At 47.5% G+C, this 20,377-nt stretch overlaps 1 protein-coding gene across 1 annotated transcript; it reads left to right on the plus strand.

Moving 5' to 3' along the window:
* The first annotated feature begins 849 nt into the window (after positions 1-849).
* On the plus strand, positions 850-11,830 carry FPGT (fucose-1-phosphate guanylyltransferase). The gene is made up of 4 exons (XM_075287238.1): positions 850-936; positions 4,353-4,520; positions 8,629-8,721; positions 10,345-11,830. The coding sequence occupies exons 1-4, from the start codon at positions 864-866 to the stop codon at positions 11,775-11,777; spliced, it is 1,767 nt and encodes a 588-aa protein (XP_075143339.1). The 5' UTR covers positions 850-863; the 3' UTR covers positions 11,778-11,830.
* The last annotated feature ends 8,547 nt before the right edge of the window (positions 11,831-20,377 follow it).

The following is a 20,377-nucleotide window of genomic DNA, read 5'->3' on the forward strand; positions in this document are numbered from 1 at the left end:
TAATATAGGGACACGTGAGACTGGCACAGTGTAATATAGGGACACGTGAGACTGGCACTGTGTAATATAGGGACATGTGAGACTGGCACAGTGTAATATAGGGACACGTGAGACTGGCACTGTGTAATATAGGGACACGTGAGACTGGCACAGTGTAATATAGGGACATGTGAGACTGGCACTGTGTAATATAGGGACATGTGAGACTGGCACAGTGTAATATAGGGACATAAGAGACTGGCACAGTGTAATATAGGGACACGTGAGACTGGCACAGTGTAATATAGGGACATGTGAGACTGGCACTGTGTAATATAGGGACATGTGAGACTGGCACTGTGTAATATAGGGACATGTGAGACTGGCACTGTGTAATATAGGGACATGTGAGACTGGCACAGTGTAATATAGGGACATGTGAGACTGGCACAGTGTAATATAGGGACATGTGAGACTGGCACAGTGTAATATAGGGACATGTGAGACTGGCACTGTGTAATATAGGGACACGTGAGACTGGCACAGTGTAATATAGGGACATAAGAGACTGGCACAGTGTAATATAGGGACATCTGAGGCTGTTACTATATACAGACTACAGCTATTATAATATATACGTATAGCTATTTTTAATGCCATATGTATCCGCCTCCACCTGTATCCTCCATTATATATACACACACAGGTCACCGCCTCCCCCAGCCCTCACTTCACATAACTTGAGCTCCGCCCATTGCGTGACGTCACACGTTCAGCGCGCCACAGCCCTCAACCTTAACAAAGATGGCCGCTGTGAGATAGACGTGTCAGCCGACGTCAGAGGTCAGAGGTGACGCCGAAGCTCCTGTCTCTGCGCTACCAGGATGTGTGACCCGGGGTCTGACAGTCTGCAGGGGGAGACCCGCCGTAGACTGGCCCAGTACAGCGCCCTCAGAGGTACAGACATGGCGCCCCCTGTAGTACAGACATGTGCGGTGACAATGCTGGCGGTAGTAGTCTCTTATTGTGTATATGATGTCACTGGTGGTTGGGTATATCTTATAATACGGTGGCTGGGTGCTTGTCATGTGACTCTGCCAGCAGCCAATCAGAGCGCAGCTCTATTTCCTCACACACAGTGATAACATTAAATGTGCTTTCTGATTGATTGCTATGGGCAAGAAGAAGGCGACTGTCTAAAAAAAATCAACAGTAATGAATGGAGTTGCTTTGTGACCCCTAGTGTACCCGAACACGACTTCTAGATAACATGGCAATCTTCGGTTGCAGCAAGAGTCACTGTGTACCCTATCCCAAGTATAGATCAGCAATGGTCTGACACCCAGGACCGCCGCTGATCAGCTCTTTTGAAGAGGCTGCGGCATTTGGCTCCTCACTATGTACCAAGAACAGCACCGTTTATTGCCTAGTGGCTGTGCTTGGTATTGCAACTCGGTCCATTCACTCGAATGATGTCCTGTGATGCAGAAGCGGACTCGGGGAGTGCCGCTGCCATCTCAAACAGCTGATCCTTGGGGATCCCGGATGATGGACCCCCACCGATCTTAAATTGATGTCCTATCCTAAGGCACGGAAGGCCACTTTAAGACGGTGCAGCGGTCTGTGGTACTGTAAGGGTTCATTCTAGTTCACTGGTGTGTGCCTGGGCGATAACATCCAGCGCCTGCCACGTCCTCAATTATAGAAAGCCATCAGTAATTAATCTGATTTGCATATATTTAGATATCCGGTGGCGTCCGCTTCCATTATTAGTAACGATTCCGATTTTGAGGATTTCGTGACGAGCAGCGGCAGATCCCTCCTTACCATTAACCTAGTCCTAAGTTTTAATGAATCTGCTTCCTTGCACTTTCTGTAGTCGTGGCGCCTCCTGCTGGTCCCCCGGGAGCCGGGTTACTGTGTCAGAATCCATCCTGTCATCAAACGGAGCGGTGGCATGCAAATGAGAAGCGAGCGGGCGCCGTGTACGGTGTGACAGGGATCAAACAGGAGGAAGCTGACAGCTGAGCAGTCACCATTCTGCACTCGCAGATTCCTTCCAGAAATGTCTAGGGTATCTGGTTTGGGGAAAGCTGGATGATTGTTTGCATTATGATTGCCACCCAACTTTTCTTGAGTGCCAAGCAGATGGGTGACGGCTCTAGCAGGATGATTTTGGAGAAGATTCCTCTCCTCGGGATAGGTCATCAGTATGTGATCTGTGGGGGTCTTATACTTGGACCCCACACAGATCAGCTGTTCTAGAAGCTTTCGGGGAACACATGCAGGACCGCAGTTTAAGTAATCGGATCGGCCCTGTAGCCCCGTCCACTACATAGCGGTGTTTCCTGACTATGATAGATTAGTTTGGGGTCAGAGAACCCCTTTAACTTGGATCCTTAATACAGTCTTGTGCAAGAAGCCTTAAGATGACTGGGAAGATTTCTCTGGTAACAGAAGATGCCTCAAGGACTTGGACTCCTGGTAACTCTCCCTCATAGATAATAATAGGTGAAATGGGGCGGTCAGGACTAATCGGGGTTCACGCTGTATTAATGACATACCATATAAGCAGCAGATTGGCGGATATTACACCTCTTGTCACAGACATAACCGCCGCCGTCGCACTGCTCATATTGTGTCGTGAAAATGCGCACCACACCAGCTGCTCCATCTGTAAAGCCTGGGTGTATATCATAGTATAATATAACCCTGCTGCAGGGCTCCGTACAGCTCAAGGTTAACATTGATGGGCTAATGAAAAAATCACGCCGATCAGCCATAGTAAGAATGTCCGTACATGAGCCGCGCCGCGTCACCGGGAGTCACATATGACTGTACCATGAATATCTCTGGAACAACTTTTGATTTTCTGGCGGTATTTGTGACTTGAATACATTTTGGAATACACGTATGTCACACATTTTGTCTCCTTTCTGTGAAATCCGGTCTCTCTCTATTCTTTCCCTTCTCTCTGTGAGAGTGTATGGTCTGTGGTGTAATGCAGGAAAGCTCAGGCATGGCGGGAGTCACCTCAAGCAGATATATCTCGGGTACTTTAAAGGGATCCTATCATTAAAACTAATTTTTTTCTGCCTATTACATAGGAATAGTCTTAAGAAAGACTATTCTTCTCCTACCTTTAGATGTCTTCTCCGCGCCGCCGTTCGGTATATAATACAGTTTTCGTCGGTATGCAAATGAGTTCTCTCACAACATCGGGGGGCGGTCCCCAGTGCTCAAATAACACTGGGGGCATCTCCAATGCTGCGAGAGAACTCTCCAGCGCCACCTCCATCTTCTTCAGGAACAGGTCTTCTTCCGGCGGTGGCTTCAAACTTCTAGGCCTTGGGCAAAGGCGACTGCACATGCCTGCCGGCCACAAGAAAATGGCCACTTACACAGTATTGTAAGCGGCCATTTTTTTGTGGCTGGCAGGCATGCGCAGTCGGCTGCCCGAGGCCTAGAAGTTTGAAGCCAGCGCCGGAAGAAGACCCGTTCCTGAAGAAGTTGGAGGCAGCGCTGGTGAGTTCTCTTGCAGCATTGGGGTCCGCCCCCAGTGCTGTTTGAGTGCTGGAGACTGCCCCAGTGCTGCGAGAGAACTCATTTGCATACAGACGAAAGCCGGGATTTCTACCGAACGGCGGCGCGGAGAAGACATCTAAAGGTAGGAGAAGAATATTCTTTCTTAAGGCTATTCCTACGTGCTAGGGACATAAAATTGAGTTTTAATGATAGGATCCCTTTAAAATGTACAAAAGTCATTGTGGCATCATAAGAAAGAGAAGATTCTCAGCTTTTATATTGCGCCAAGTTCTTTTTTCTGAGGCATTCGCTGCTTCTGTGTACAGTGTACGGGCGCTTGTGCGACGCAGGGAAGCTGAGGCGATGGGTCGCTTCATACAGTGATATCTCGGGCTAGGTTCACACCTACTCCTATTCTGATCCCCGTAATGCGGAAAAAAAAGTACTGCAAGCTTTTAAATCGAAGCGGATTGAGTTTCTGTTTTTCGTGTCCCCAAGCAGACCTGAAGAACAGAAACCTGAACGCAGGTGTGTACCTAGCGTCAGACATTATAAAACCTAGAACAGGGCTCCTGGTGTCCTATACATGGAGGCCTCACCTCTCAACGTACGGGACATAGAGGATCTGCTGCTAAGGTCCTGCCATGATTTGGGGCGAGTACACGATTTCCATGCCGTCGCCTCTTGTTTCACCCTGGTCGCAGTACATGGCGCCTTGATACATGTCATGGATTGGGCTCATCCGGGGACAACTTCCCTCTGGGTATAGTCAGTATTTTAGTTTATTAAGTTCAGTCTTATGGTCTGTCTTCTGATTCTCTTTCTTGCTCCCCTTCCCCCCCGTACAGGTAAAGAAGCGCAGGCCGGGGAATTCTGGGATGTGGTTGTCATTACAGCGGCCGACAAACAACAGGAGCTGGCTTATCAGCAGCAGATAGCCGATAAACTGGCGAGGAGAGAACTTCCTCTCGGAGTTCGTTATCACGTTTTCTCTGATCCACCGGGACCAAAAATAGGTGAGCTCTTCAGCTATTTTTATAATTGGTAGTCTTAAGCCCGGAGCAGCGCTTCCATCTGTGGCTTTGTGTCTGCCGCTGTGCACACGGGTTGCCAATTAGCGTCTGATCTGAGCCTATAAATATCCCGACGTTCCTGAGCCTTATTGTTAGTTAGAGAAACAAACCGGCGTCCCCTCTAATCTTCTCTCTACAACACTTGACTTCCCAAATAACTGCTGCGCGCCCCCACCGGGTACTGTCACTTAATGAACTGTCACCAAATCTCCGACTGTATGAACACGTCAGGTGTTGTGTATACGCCAGGCTGGAGCAGCGGCGCCGCCTGTCTCTGTGTTATGTACGTCTGCATGTATACACAGGGGTTGTCCGAGACTTCTATATGGAGGTGAGACACCCTGCACACTTGCCGACCAGCTTGGTTGGGTGAGTGCTGCGGCCTCTTTACTGAATACTCAGCACAGCGCCGTGTCTTGTATAGTGGCTGAGCCTGGTATTGCAGCTCAGCCCCATTCACTTGAATGAGAGCAAGCTGCTGCTGTACCACGTGATCGATAAATGTGATGTCATCAGCACAGGGAAGAGGACACAGACTGAGCTGTATGGCGGGGGGTCCTTGGTGTCCGACCCCTGCCAAACATATTATTGACCTGTGCTCAGGGTAATTCTTCAGTATGTAAGTCCTGGAAAACCCTTTTATCTGCCGTTCACATATTCTGGAAATACCACAAATGTGCCCACCACTCTGGGGGGCACTTGCTGGGATTGGCGCAACCTTGGGGAATATTTGCTGGGATTGGCACCACCTTGAGGGACACTTGCTGGGATCAGCACCAATCTGGGGCCCTTGTTAGGATTGACGCCACCCTCGGGGGCACTTACAGAGATTGGCACCACCCTGGAGAGCACTTGCTGGGATTGGCACCACTCTGGGGGGGGCACTCGCTGGGATTGGCACCACCTTGGGGAACATTTGCTGGGATTGGCACCTCCTTGAGGGACACTTGCTGGGATCGGCACCAATCTGAGGCTCTTGTTAGGATTGACGCCACCCTCGGGGGCACTTACAGAGATTGGCACCACCCTGGAGAACACTTGCTGGGATTGGCACCACTCTGGGGGGCACTTGATGGGATTGACACTACTCTGGGGGACACTTTATGGGATTGGCACCACCTTGGGGGACACTTGATGGGATTAGCACCACCCTGGAGAGCACTTGCTGGGATTGGCATCACTCTGGAGGACACTTGCTGGGATAGGCACCAATCTGGGGCCCTTGTTAGGATTGACACCACCCTCGGGGGAACTTACAGAGATTGGCACCACCCTGGAGAGCACTTGCTGGGATTGGCACCACTCTGAGGGGCACCTCCTGGGATTGACACCACTCTGGGGGGCACTTGCAGGGATTGGCACCACTCTGGGGGGCACTTGCTGGGATTGGCACCACTCTGAGGGGCACCTCCTGGGATTGACACCACTCTGAGGGGCACCTCCTGGGATTGACACCACTCTGGGGGGCACTTGCTGGGATTGGCACCACTCTGGGGGGCACTTGCTGGGTTTGGCACCACTCTGGGGGGCACTTGCTGGGATTGGCACTACTCTGGGGGGCACCTGCTGGACTTGACACCACTTTTTAGGGAGGCATTTTACAGAAGGACACAGAAAAATATCCACAATTTAGTTCTACGCCTCTGTTCATATCTGTGTTGGGGCCGCACCAGAAGCCAGGACGCTGCGCCACATAGACGCCACTGGCACCCGGCCAACCCCATTGACTAATGATGGAAACAAACAACGCCATTAAGGTTTCCACCGCCTTAACAGAAAGTATAGCAATGCACGCTCGCTGTTTTTTCCCCTGTCAAATTTGGCAGAATTTGTGACATGCAATCCAAATGTGAACACAGCCTAAGGGCAGAGCTCCTCTGGGGAGATAGCCCAAAATAAAATGCTATTGCAGGATGTGACTTTCTTAGCTGCAGTTCCCCAGGTCTTGTTTTGTGACATTTTGGATTGTAAACCAGTTCGGTGGTAACAAGGGCCGGATTAGCAGAACTTCTGGATTATCAGGTGCGGATATATATTGATCTATATCACAGCAGTGACCATGGAGGTGCCCGGGCTGTACGGTCAGGTCATTTCCAGATAATCCCGCATGAGCCCGGTCATAGTTTGTGGGATTTCCAGACTGCCAGCACGGGGGGAGCAGCAGGGGATCTGCTCAGAGATGTCGGCGTCGGTCATTGAGCCATCCGGTCCTATAGATCCAAGCAAACTTACTGAGGTCATTAGCAAAATGCTGATATTCACCCAGGAGAACAAACATTTAGTTTTTAATATTAATTTTTATATTGATATATTTTAATTAAAAAATCCTCTAGTTTTACCATTAGAACAATAAAGGGGACCTCAGCTGTAGTCGGGCTCTGGCGGCCATGCAGACGGACATCAGTCAGTGTTGGGTCGTGTAGTCCAGCATGACATGTCATTGCCAACGTGACGAAGGTCTGCAGGAACCGAGGCGAATTTGGCCTCTTCTTTTTTAGGACATACATATTTTACACAGACAGCCTGGGGCCTAAATACGCCCCCGGGGCTGCCTGTGATATCGCCTGTTAGGGCCTAGAGATACATTTAGCATAGAGTTGTATCCAGGCATAATGTGTTGGCAGAGACAAATGTCTGTACACAATAGTAAAAGATGACAACTTTGGAACCAAAAAATTGGTTCATCCTTAAAGGGAGTTTGTCACCAGACCCAGCATATCACCCCAGCCCTGCAGATAGATAGGTTAGTGTCACCAGACCCAGCATATCACCCCAGCCCTGCAGATAGATAGGTTACTGTCACCAGACCCAGTATATCACCCCAGCCCTGCAGATAGATAGGTTAGTGTCACCAGACCCAGCATATCACCCCAGCCCTGCAGATAGATAGGTTAGTGTCACCAGACCCAGCATATCACCCCATCCCTGCAGATAGATAGGTTACTGTCACCAGAACCAGCATATCACCCCAGCCCTGCAGATAGATAGGTTACTGTCACCAGAACCAGCATATCACCCCAGCCCTGCAGATAGATAGGTTAGTGTCACCAGACCCAGCATATCACCCCAGTCCTGCAGATAGATAGGTTACTGTCACCAGACCCAGCATATCACCCCAGCCCTGCAGATAGATAGGTTACTGTCACCAGAACCAGCATATCACCCCAGTCCTGCAGATAGATAGGTTAGTGTCACCAGACCCAGCATATCACCCCAGCCCTGCAGATAGATAGGTTACTGTCACCAGAACCAGCATATCACCCCAGCCCTGCAGATAGATAGGTTACTGTCACCAGACCCAGCATATCACCCCAGCCCTGCAGATAGATAGGTTAGTGTCACCAGAACCAGCATATCACCCCAGCCCTGCAGATAGATAGGTTACTGTCACCAGACCCAGCATATCACCCCAGCCCTGCAGATAGATAGGTTACTGTCACCAGATCCAGCATATCACCCCAGCCCTGCAGATAGATAGGTTAGTGTCACCAGACCCAGCATATCACCCCAGCCCTGCAGATAGATAGGTTACTGTCACCAGACCCAGTATATCACCCCAGCCCTGCAGATAGATAGGTTAGTGTCACCAGACCCAGCATATCACCCCAGCCCTGCAGATAGATAGGTTAGTGTCACTTGAATCAGACAGTGTCTTCCTGAGCCTGACTGCCGTTGATTTCAGTTCTGACACATGGTACCTCCCGAGAGTTCAGAGCTTTTTAATAATTCTGGATCATCTACTGCCAGCAGAGGAATGGATTAAGACCGGCTAGCAAAACATCTTAATAATGTCTTAATAAATTTCCTGCAATGTCTGGTCCTAGCTGTACCCCACTGATCACGAGTATAAGGGTCCTATGGATAGTAATGGCGGCTACTACTCCATTCACATCTGTGGACCCACCAGAAATATGATAATAGCCAAGCGGACCCCGCTGATGAGAAACTGACCACTTCTTATGTCTGTATCACTGACGAATGTAAATGGGTTTTCATCTTCTTTAGAAATCTTCTAATCCAGAATTTTTGCATGTTATTTTTGTAAATAAAGGTAATGGCGGCTCGACGCTGTACGCCCTGCACCGCCTGAAGCAACTGTATCCTGCTGCATTGGATTCCTATACGGTGCTCCTGATCCATGCCGGTATGTTGCTACATTTATCAATGGCGGCATTTCTTTGATCATTTTCTCATTATTCTCGGTATAATTAGCCGTCCCGGGATACGTGTTATTTCTTTGGTCAATAGATAATCTCCAGTCATCTTGTTTTAACTAATTAAACATAATCGATGCGCTTAGATTGAGCGGGGCCCGTAATGATTTTCAATTAGCCGAACATCCTTCCCCGTGTCAAGAAGAGATTGTCTAATGGTCTCTGTTGGGGTCAATGTCTGCTAAATGCTTCATACTTAGCCGATACCCCTGCCGATGGCTTGGAGTTATTGCACATAACCCGGCGGCAGAAAACCAAATAAAGACCATACATGAAGTAGGACGAAGGTTGAACGAATGAGTGCCTGGTGAAGGAAGGTTTCGCAGATACACTCATATACATTTTACTCCATATTGGCCTTCATGATAAATTCACATGGCCGAAATGGAAGAGGAACTCAATGTGAATTTCCTTTCCATTTTGCACCCTTCCAGCTTCCTACAGGGAAAGCCAAGGTAGAGCTTTGACTTTCTGCCGCAGTTTTCGGTAAGCCATAAAATCTGCGGGAAGATGAAGCAGGATGATTATTTTTTCAGGATGGAATTTGGCGCTGATTTTGAGGTGGAATCAGAGTTCTCTCCTATTCAAGTAGTAGACGCAGAATCATAGTACCCCAACGGCGCATCTCCGGGTCTATTCCTTCAGTAGGGGTAGGGCTGCTTCTAGCCCCATCCAGTAAATCAGCCTTTGGTGTTGATCGGTGTGGGGTCAGATTTCCACCGACGATAAAAATTTTTTTAAAAAAAACCTAAAATGTGGAAAAACCCCTTTAAAGGGATCCTATCATTAAAACTCATTTTTTTTTCTGCTTAACACATAGGAATAGCCTTAAGAAAGGCTATTCTTCTCCTACCTTTAGGTGTCTCCTCCGCGCCACCGTTCGGTATATAATCCGGTTTTCGTCTGTATGTGAATGAGTTCTCTCACAGCACTAGGGGCGGTCCCCAGCGCTCAAACATCACTGGGACGTCCCCAATGCTGTGAGACAACTCTCCAGCGCCGCCTCCATCTTCTTCAGGAACTGGTCTTCTTCCAGCAGTGGCTTCAAACTTCTAGACCTCGGCCAGAGCCGACTGCGCATGCCTGCCAGCCACAAGAAAATGTGTAAGCAGCCATTATCTTGTGGCCGGCGGGCATGCACAGTTTGCTTTGTCCTAGGCCTGAGGTCTAGTAGTTTAAAGCCACCACCATTGGAATAAGACGCAAAGAAGACCCATTCCTGAAGAAGATGGTGGCGGCGCTGGAGAGTTCTTTCACAGCACTGGAGACACCCCCAGTGCTGTTTGAGTGCTGGGGACCACCCCCAGTGCTGCGAGAGAACTCATTTGCATACCGACAAAAACCAGAACGGCGATGCAGAGGAGACACCTAAAGGTAGGAGAAGAATAGCCTTTCTTAAAGCTATTCCTACGTGTTAAGGACAAAAAAATGGAGTTTTAATGATAGGATCCCTTTAATAATTGGGCAACACTCTGCTTCTGTGGATATAAGTACTTACTATAGCCGACTATATACAGTATATCTATTAATTATCATTTTTCTTCTTAATATAGGCGGCTACAGTCAACGACTGCCAAATGCAAGCGCTCTGGGCAAGATTTTTACCGCTTTACCCTTCGGTGACCCCGTTTATCAAATGCTTGACCTAAAACTGGCCATTTACATAGACTTACCCTCCAATATGAATCCCGGCGTATTGGTAACATGTGCCGATGACATAGAACTGTACAGCACTGGCGGTCCGGCAGTCACATTCACTAGATCCGGCATCACCGCTCTAGCTCACCCATCAACGCTGGAAATAGGAACGACACACGGGGTATTTGTGCTTGAAAATTCTGAGTCTGAATACACAGATCTACAATATAGAAAGTGTAGATTTTACCTTCACAAGCCCAGCATTGACAAAATGCGTGAAACGGGGGCCGTAACCTACAACCCAAAGAGTCTTGATCTTTCGAGAACCCGGTCGGATGTCTCCACCTCCGAGGTGGTTTATACCGATAGTCTGTTTTACATGGATCACAGTACGGTGAAGGTTCTGCTCGGGTTCTTTGAAGAACTAGGGGTTGTTAACTGTGAAATAGACGCTTACGGGGATTTTTTGCAAGCCCTGGGACCCAACGCAACGTTAGACTACACAGAGAACACGGCCAACGTCTCCAAAGTGGAATCCCAGCTGACGGAAGTGAGAAGAAGAATCTACTTTCTCCTTAGAGGAACAGAATTCTCTGTCATAGTCTTAAATAACTCCAAATTCTATCACGTCGGGACCTTGCAGGAATACTTATATCATTTCACTTCTGATACTTCCCTCCAGGCAGAACTTGGATTACAGTCGAAAGTTTTTAGCATCGTTCCGGATCAAGATGAAAATTTTAGTCAAAAGGCCTGTGTCATTCAAAGCCTATTAGATGCAAAATGCAAAGTTTCACCTCACACAGTCATTGAATATTCCAAGCTGGGCCCTGATGTGTCCGTGGGGGAATTCTGTGTTATCAGCAGCTCATGCATAAGTATTAGATGTGTCATCCCCGACAAATCTTTCGTGAGTTCATTAAGTCTGATGATTGATGGCCAAGTAATATATGCAACCATCTTGTTTGGGATTGAGGATAACTTAAAGAAGAACGTGGGTTCCTTGTCGGATCTGATCTCGCTTCAGATATTCGGAGCAAGTCTCGTTCAGCGTCTGGAGCTCTGGGGCATCCAAGTTTCCGACGAGCTTTTCTCCGGCGACCGAAAGTCTTTGAGTTTATGGAACGCCCGTATTTTCCCGTGTTATGCAACGATGCAAGAATCTGTTTGGGCCTCGGCGGAGATGCTGAAGGCTATGAGCAGCAAGTCGGCGGTAGATCTCGGAGACGTCAGGAGGGTCTCCATCGAGGAGATGTTGTCGTACAAAAACGTTAACGAAATGTTGAGATTCAGACAAGTTCTTTATGATGAAATCCAGGGTCAGAGGCAAATGGGAGCATCTCATTGATAGGAAGCCATATCTGTGATGTCAATGGGCTTGGTTAGGGTTGGTGGAGGCGTAGCTTGAAGCTCCTGGGCCCAAGTGCAAAATCCATAATGGGGCCCCTACCTAGCTTGTGTCATTTGAAATGGTTTTATGAGACAGAGGGACCGATGGTTCTTTACACCTCTTATACCTATGCCCCTGGTATGCTACACTTTTTGGGTTCTTTCCCATGTTCTTTCTAGATATCTACAGTACTGCTTCCATTCCACAATACATCATATTCCATCTGGGACATTTAAGGGGTTGCTTAAAGGGATTCTATCATTAAAACTCATTTTTTTTCTCGTACACACGTCGGAATAGCCTTAAGAAAGGCTATTTGTCTCCTACCTTCAGAAGTCGTCTCCGGCCCGCCATTCGGTTAAAAACCCAGTTTTTGTCAGTATGCAAATGAGTTCTCTCGCAACACTGGGGGCGGACCTCACCTGCCTGTGGCCCGATGGCAGAGCCGACTGCGCAGGCGTCGAAGTGTGACCCCAGCCGGAAGAAGATGAGTGAAGAGATGGGCAGCATGGTGGCTCAGTGGTTAGCACTGCAGCCTTGCATCGCTGGAGTCCTAGGTTCAAATCCTGCAACATCTGCAAGGAGTTTGTTTGTTCTCCTCTTGTTTGCGTGAGTTTCCTCCGGGTACTCCAGTTTCCTCCCACACACCAAAAGACATCCAGATAGGGAATGTAGATTGTGAGCCCTATATGGGACAGTGACCGACAATATCTGTAAAGCGCTGCGGAATATGATGGCGGTATATAAGTAAGCATAATAAAATAGGTGGTTGCTGAAGAAGATGGAAGCGTTGCTGGAGAGAGTTTTCTCGCAGCATTGGGGACGCCCCCCAGTGCTGTTTGAGCGCTGAGGCCCGCCCCCAGTTCTGCGAGAGAACTCCTTTGCATACCGATGGGTTTTTAACGAACGGCGGGCCGGAGACGACTTCTGAAGGTAGGAGACGAATAGCCTTTCTTACGGCTATTCCGACGTGTGAACGAGAAAAAAATGAGTTATAATGGTAGAATCCCTTTAAAATTAGAAAACATGGATGCTGTCCTTTAGAAACAGCGCCACCTCTGTCCACAGAATGCATTTGGTATCTGCTCTTTTGGCCAAGTTGCTGCATCAGATTAGAAGGTACACAGGTCGCACAGTGACCCATGTCCGTGATCGCATTGCCTACCTGCGCTTAGGACATGTGACCCACCTGCCCCCCCAGCTCTGCCCCTCCTAATCCGGTGTAAAACTAGTTCCCGCCATTGAATGAAAACATTGGAAAAACCTCAAGACTGGATCATTTACCCCCATTGACAAAGAATACTGTTTGCATAGTCCTGTCTAAAGCGCGCTCACACAATAGTCTGCGCGTAGCCTTGAGTGGATTTCTGCTGAACAACAGAGCCCAACGTGCGTCTTCCAAGAGCAGACGTGCTTGTAAATATCGCGTGTTCTGGGAAGGAGCCCTAGACATGAGCCGCAGGTGAAGGATTTCATGATAATACTCACTAATTACTATTGTGTCTCGGAATAAGAAACCTAGAAGGGCATTTCCGGCTGCGATAATGAATGAGATTACTTTCTTAATGTGACTGTAGCGCTAATTAACCCTCCGCGGGATGGGAGTGTTTATCGCCTAACCTGGAAAATAACAAAAAAATCATTGTACGGCGGAATCCACCGTCACGGTTATTTACATAGACGTTGTCAGGTCGAGGGGAAACAACCTGCGGCTTATTAGCTGATGTCGAACTACAAGTGCCTTCATGCCCAGACAACCATTCGCCCAACGATTTAAGATTTACATAAATTGTATTTACCTGCTGCATTCTGTGGTTTAAAACTGGCGCTACAGGGTTAATTTGGCCTTGGCAGCCATCACTTGATCAAAGATCTTTGTATCGTAGCATTGTAAGTGAATGGGTTCACATTGCCATTCCAAGGTTCCTACAACCGTGATACTTTGCAAAAAGAACGATCCTCACTCAAGTTATATTGGGTAACGCAGCAATCTTTGTTTGAATTACGGGTGTCGAAGCCAAAATCGTAACATCTGTAAGTGGGCAGCCCAGACCACTGGTAACCATGAGGGAGTGGGCCAGGTTACTGATAGCTGAGAAGGAAGTCCAGACTGCTGACAGCTGTAAAAGAGAGTGATCCAGATCACTCACAGCTGGGAAGGGGCGGTCCAGACTATAGAGAGCTTTGGAGTGGGCGGTCCAGACTACTGACAGCTGTGAAGGGGCGGCGGTCCAGGATACTGACAGCAGGGAAGGGGAGGTCCAGACTACAGACAGCTGTGAAGGCGAGGTCCAGACTACAGACAGCTGTGAAGGCGAGGTCCAGACTACTGACAGCTGTGAAGGGGCAGTCCAGACTACAGACAGCTGTGAAGGGGCAGTCCAGACTACAGACAGCTGTGAAGGCGAGGTCCAGACTACTGACAGCTGTGAAGGGGCGGCGGTCCAGGATACTGACAGCAGGGAAGGCGAGGTCCAGACTACAGACAGCTGTGAAGGCGAGGTCCAGACTACAGACAGCTGTGAAGGCGAGGTCCAGACTACTGACAGCTGTGAAGGGGCAGTCCAGACGGCTTACAGCTGTGAAGGGGCGGTCCAGACTACTGACAGCTGGGAAGTGGGCGGTCCAGACTACAGACAGCTTTGGAGTGGGTGGTCCAGACTACTGACAGCTGGGAAGGGGCGGCGGTCCAGACTACAGACAGCTGTGAAGGCGAGGTCCAGACTACTGACACCTGTGAAGGGGCGGTCCAGACTACTGACACCTGTGAAGGGGCGGTCCAGACTACTGACAGCTGTGAAGGGGCGGTCCAGACTACTGACAGCTGTGAAGGGGCGGTCCAGACTACTGACAGCTGGGAAGTGGGCGGTCCAGACTACAGACAGCTTTGGAGTGGGTGGTCCAGACTACTGACAGCTGGGAAGTGGGCGGTCCAGACTACAGACAGCTTTGAAGTGGGTGGTCCAGACTACTGACAGCTGTGAAGGGGCGGCGGTCCAGACGGCTGACAGCTGTGAAGGGGCGGCGGTCCAGACGGCTGACAGCTGTGAAGGGGCGGTCCAGACTACTGACACCTGTGAAGGGGCGGTCCAGACTACTGACAGCTGTGAAGGGGCGGTCCAGACTACTGACAGCTGGGAAGTGGGCGGTCCAGACTACAGACAGCTTTGGAGTGGGCGGTCCAGACTACTGACAGCTGTGAAGGGGCGGCGGTCCAGACGGCTGACAGCTGTGAAGGGGCAGTCCAGACTAGTGACAACTGTGAAGGGGCGGTCCAGTCTACTGACATCTGTGAAGGGGCTGTCCAGTCTACTGACAGCTGTGAAGGGGCGGTCCAGACTACTGACAGCTGTGAAGGGGCGGTCCAGACTACTGACAGCTGTGAAGGAGCGGTCCAGACTACACAGCCATGTTTTTCTCAACTCTCTCCTGATAAACGCTAATGAAGGTATATAGTATATCTGTATTTTCGGGTCTTCCATATGTTTATTTAGCCATTTGTAAAAGAAATCTCCACTATAAGATATTTGATTTTTTTTTTTTAATTTCTGTATCATTTGTTTGATGAGATTATTAACTCAACAGCAGGATATTCCATCACATTAAATGTATTTCATGGTGCTGGGTTACTTAAGCTGTTTTTATATGTTCAGCTCCAGTGTGCCTGCGACAATAAATCAACCTCAGGATCACTGTCCGTGTCCGCTGCTGTCTCTGCACATAATTATAATCTAATCAATAAAGACACGGGGATTATAGGGGACGCCTCAGCACCTCGTATACACTTACTTCTTTAGCATATCCTCATGTGCCCTGGGGGGGGGTTGGACATGCAAATAGATGCACAATAACCAGGACTGTGTTGGTGGCGGACCGCACACAGAATATACATGTATTAACTTCACTTGGGATTTGGTGCACTAGTTAAAGGGTTTGGCCAGAGACTAAAGAAGTCCTATACTGGAGATCTATTCACAAGTAGGGTTGAGCGATCGGGATTGGGAAAGATTGGATCACGATCAGCGATCGAGCAAATTTCACGATCGGGATCGGCTGGAAAATGATCGAAAATTTGATTTTGAAATCTCAAGATCGGCTCAACCCTACTGTATATATAATATACAATTAGAGTTGAGCGATCGGGATTGGGAAAGATTGGATCACGATCATCGATCGAGCAAATTTCACGATCGGGATTGGCTGGAAAATGATCGAAAACCTGATTCTGAAATCTCAAGATCGACTCAACCCTACCATATATATAATATACAATTAGGGTTGAGCGATCGAGCAAGATTGGATCCCAATCGGCTATTGAGCAAATTTCAGGATCGGCTGGAAAATGATCGGAAATCGGATTTTAAAATCGATCCTGAAATCTCAAGATCGGCTCAACCCTACTAGTGATGGGTGAACCATGTGAGGTTTAGTATGGTCTCTTCAGAAAGTGTCATGAGGTCGACACCCCTATGTGACCACAGAGGCCCAAATTAAGGACTCTGGCTCGATCCAGGGCTGCTGACATCACAGAGGAGGCCTGATGATGTCATGGACGCCTGAGAAGAAGACTGAATGGTGTGGCTGAGCCCAGGAGAAGTGAGGTAGGGGAGTATACTTTTTTTTTTTTTCTGAGACTCTGGTTATAGTACTCTGGATTCTGATGAATAATGGGTGTCAAATCCAAAAAATCTTGGGTTTGGCTGAACCTGAAATTTTTGTACAATTTGTATAAAGCTTGGTTTGTTACCAATTGGTTCAATCATCTCTAGTCACATCTCCTCCCCATGTCTCGAAAACTCTCCCATAGACCTCAATGAGTCGGCTCCAGACTATGGCTCCCTATGGCCATGAACATGCCATAAAGCATATCACTAAATGCTGTTAACAGAGCAGAGAAGAAGCTCAGGCAAGATGGCCGCGCCCATAATCATGGACAGAAAATTCAATTAAAAAGATCTACAATCAAAATGTCCGGTTTTAACAATTAAAAAAAAAAAAAAAGGCGACACATTTCTTTAAGAAAACCCGAAACGCGCTTGTCTGTCTCAGGCTTTGAAGCGTGCGGATTTCATGGGCCCCAGGATTCTTCACTCCACATTTTCGGCACCTGGATAAGGTCTATAAATATGCAGACTGGAGCATTTGCTTGAGAGCCGAGATCTTAAGAAAGTGTAAGTATTGTAGAAATTAATCTCGCTCCTCGGAGCGATTGTGCCGGGCTGAACTTACTTCTGTAATGGATTTTGCAGAGAAAAAAAAGTTGTAATTGGTGTAGAATTGTCTGCGCTGTCATGTCAGTCTAATATGGTGTGATGGATTACCAGGAGAATGGCAGCCAGGCTTTCATTAGAAAGGTGTTTGTGCAGATTAGTGGTCTGTGGAAGTGCGGCGCTGATAATTCTAATAGCCAGACGCCAGGTAATTAATTTTTTTTTTAATCAACTTAATGGCAGGAGAGTAAAGGGAAGGGCCAAGACGTTTCAGTCCTTCTCGCATCCATACGGTCACTGGATTGATTTCTCGCGTGCGGTATTTAATGGGGGTAAAATCAACCGGAAAATTAAACCTCAATAAATAAGGATGTGGCTTTTACTGGAAAATAAAAAAGATTCCATTTTTTTTTCTTTTTTTTGTGAAATGAGTTTACCAAAAAAAAATAATTTCCAGGATTTTCATTTCAAGAATTTTAATTTTTCTAAGTGGAAAGACAGATTGTGTTCATGTCGTTTTATTGGCCCACTCCAGGCTGACCCTGTAATATGGCATTATTACAAGTGAAATTGTTGGATGCCCTTTGAAATCTGAGGCGGGTGGTACAATATTACCATCGAAGAGTCTTTCAAAAATCGCAGAATTGGCTGGAAGGGGACTTGTCACATATATTACACCAAATTCCAAGCCACGGGGTGCCTATGGGCTGCCAGAGGGGCTTACCCCCTGTCAATCACTTAAGATGTTGTGGTTGAATTGACTGCAGCATCTAATAGGCTGACATCAGAAGTTTCTCTGATCCAGGCACTTACATGGAGAACCCGGTTGTCAATCCCCAACAGACTCTGCTTCACCTGTTGACTTGATATATATAGTTCTTCCAATTCCAAGTTATAGAGTGCCTATGGGTTGTCAGAGGGGCTGTGGTAGAATTGACTGCAGCATCTAATAGGTTTAATGGCTGACATCAGAAGTTTCTCGAATCCAGGTAATTACAGGAGAAAGCCGGTTGTCAATCCCCAACAGACTCTGCTCCAGCTGTTGACTTGATATATATAGTTCTTCCAATTCCACGTTATAGGGTGCCCATGTGTTGACAGGGAGACTGTGGTGGAATTGACTGCGGCATCTAATAGGTTTAATGGCTGACATCAGAAGTTTTTCTGATCCAGACAATTACCGGGTGAACCTGGTTGTCGAACCCCAACAAACTTTGCTCCAGCTGTTAATGTGATACAATATAGTTCTTTCCAATTCTAAGTTCTAGGGTGCCTATTGGTTGTCAGAGGGGCTGTGGTGGAATTGACTGCGGCATCTAATACGTTTAATGGCTGACATCAGAGATCCAGACAATTACATAGGGAAGCCAGATGTCAATCCCCAACAGACTCGGCTCCAGCTGTTAACGTGATACAGTATAGTTCTTTCAATTCCAAGTTATAGGGTGCCTATTAGTTGCCAGAGGGGCTGTGGTGGAATTGACTGCGGCATCTAATAGGTTTAATGGCTGACACCAGATGTTTCTCTGATCCAGGCAATTACATGGGGAACCCGGTTGTCAATCCCCAACAGACTCTGTTCCAGCTGTTGACTTGATATATATAGTTCTTCCAATTCCAAGTTGCTTAAGAGGCTGTGGTGGAATTGACTGCCGCATCTAATAGGTTTAATGGCTGACATCAGAAGTTTCTTGGATCCAGACAATTACTGGTGGAACCCGGTTGTCAATCCCCAACAGACTCCGCTCCAGCTGTTAACGTGATGCAGTATAGTTCTTCCAATTCCAATTTATAGGATGCCTATAGGTTGCCAGAGGGGCTGTGGTGGAATTGACTGCGGCATCTAATAGGTTTAATGGCTGACACCAGAGGTTTATCTGTTCAAGGCTATTTTAGTGGAAACTATTACCACCAGGTAACCTGTGCCCAGTAGATCATCATGACACAAGTGTTATAGGGTGTTCTAGGAATAACAGGTTATCCACTGTATATGGGATAACTGTTGGTTCGGGGGGAGTCTTACTGCTGAAACCTCCCAAGCTCTTGTTTGAAACAAACCCTGATCCAGGATGTGTATTACCCCTCTCCAACTTCATGACTGGTGGAGGTCCCAGAAGTCGAATCCCTACGGATCTAGTAATTTTACCATATTCAGTTGCAGGGAACACGACGGGGTTCAGGCCAATTGCCAATATAATGTATGGACACGTTTGGCCTTCCAGACAATTTTTGTAGCCGTTCTCCACTGTGACTATATGTATTCTCAGTAGGGATCTACCTTAAGAGCAAAAAAATTAGGCAGGTTAAAATAAAACAGCCCCATCCTCCATTTCCCTAATCCCTATGCACATAACGTCATGTTACCATATCCATCTAACGTGTATGGCCAGCCATAGTGGCAATGGAGATCTATATTGTTAACCCTCCGTTAGGCCTCAGGCACACTATGAAGTGGGTGGCCGGGGCTCTTCCGATATTTTATAGGGCCTGCTCTACAAATATAGGATTGGAACGTTGCTGTTGGCCTGCGCACTCGGTCGTATACATGATGCCTTACACGTCCTATATCAGCTGACACTTCCTAATAACTTTCTTAAATCACGCCGATTTTCTAACTTCTATTATTTTGTGGCCGCGCCATTATCTGAGTAATTGGCTTGTGGTCTCGCAGGTAACATAAAGATCCGATGTAGTGTACAGGCGGATGGTTTTATATACCGGGGTGGTTTACACCCGAGACCGCAATCCCACTGCCGACAGATGAGGCAGTCCTGATTCGTGAACTTCATTTGATCCCGTTCCCGCGGGTGCTACCCCCTCGCCCCGAGAGACTACTCTCAGTAATAAAAAATCACACTTCGTTTTACAGTATGGGATCTTTGGGGTCTATTATGCCCATTTAAGGTGGCAAACTAATTCCACCCGGCGCTGAGAACGTTTTACCGTAAAGCTTCACCCAGGAACATTCTGGTTTTAAAGCTTTCGTGTTAATATAAACATAAAACTAACAGAAATGTTGAGCGGAAACAGTCGTAAAATCGGCTAATTATTAAATCTCATAAAAAGTAACGAGGATTCTCATTCATTAGATTGTAATACGCCATCTCCATCCAGGCTGTAGACATTAGATAAAGTATAATGTCTGACTTATGAACATTATCACTTCATACAACACAATTCCCCCGTGGGCAGAGCGCAGATCTCTCACTTGGCTAATCGCCGCAGAAATAAATTCATCATTTGACGGAAATTATATCTAAACAAAGAGCCTGAATGTATAAATTATTTATCACATTATTATAGCTCTATCAGGCTGACAGCAATAATGAAATGGCAGGTTGTATTATA

The sequence above is a fragment of the Leptodactylus fuscus genome, chromosome 9 (genome assembly GCF_031893055.1).
Source record: "Leptodactylus fuscus isolate aLepFus1 chromosome 9, aLepFus1.hap2, whole genome shotgun sequence".
Classification (NCBI taxonomy): domain Eukaryota; kingdom Metazoa; phylum Chordata; class Amphibia; order Anura; family Leptodactylidae; genus Leptodactylus; species Leptodactylus fuscus.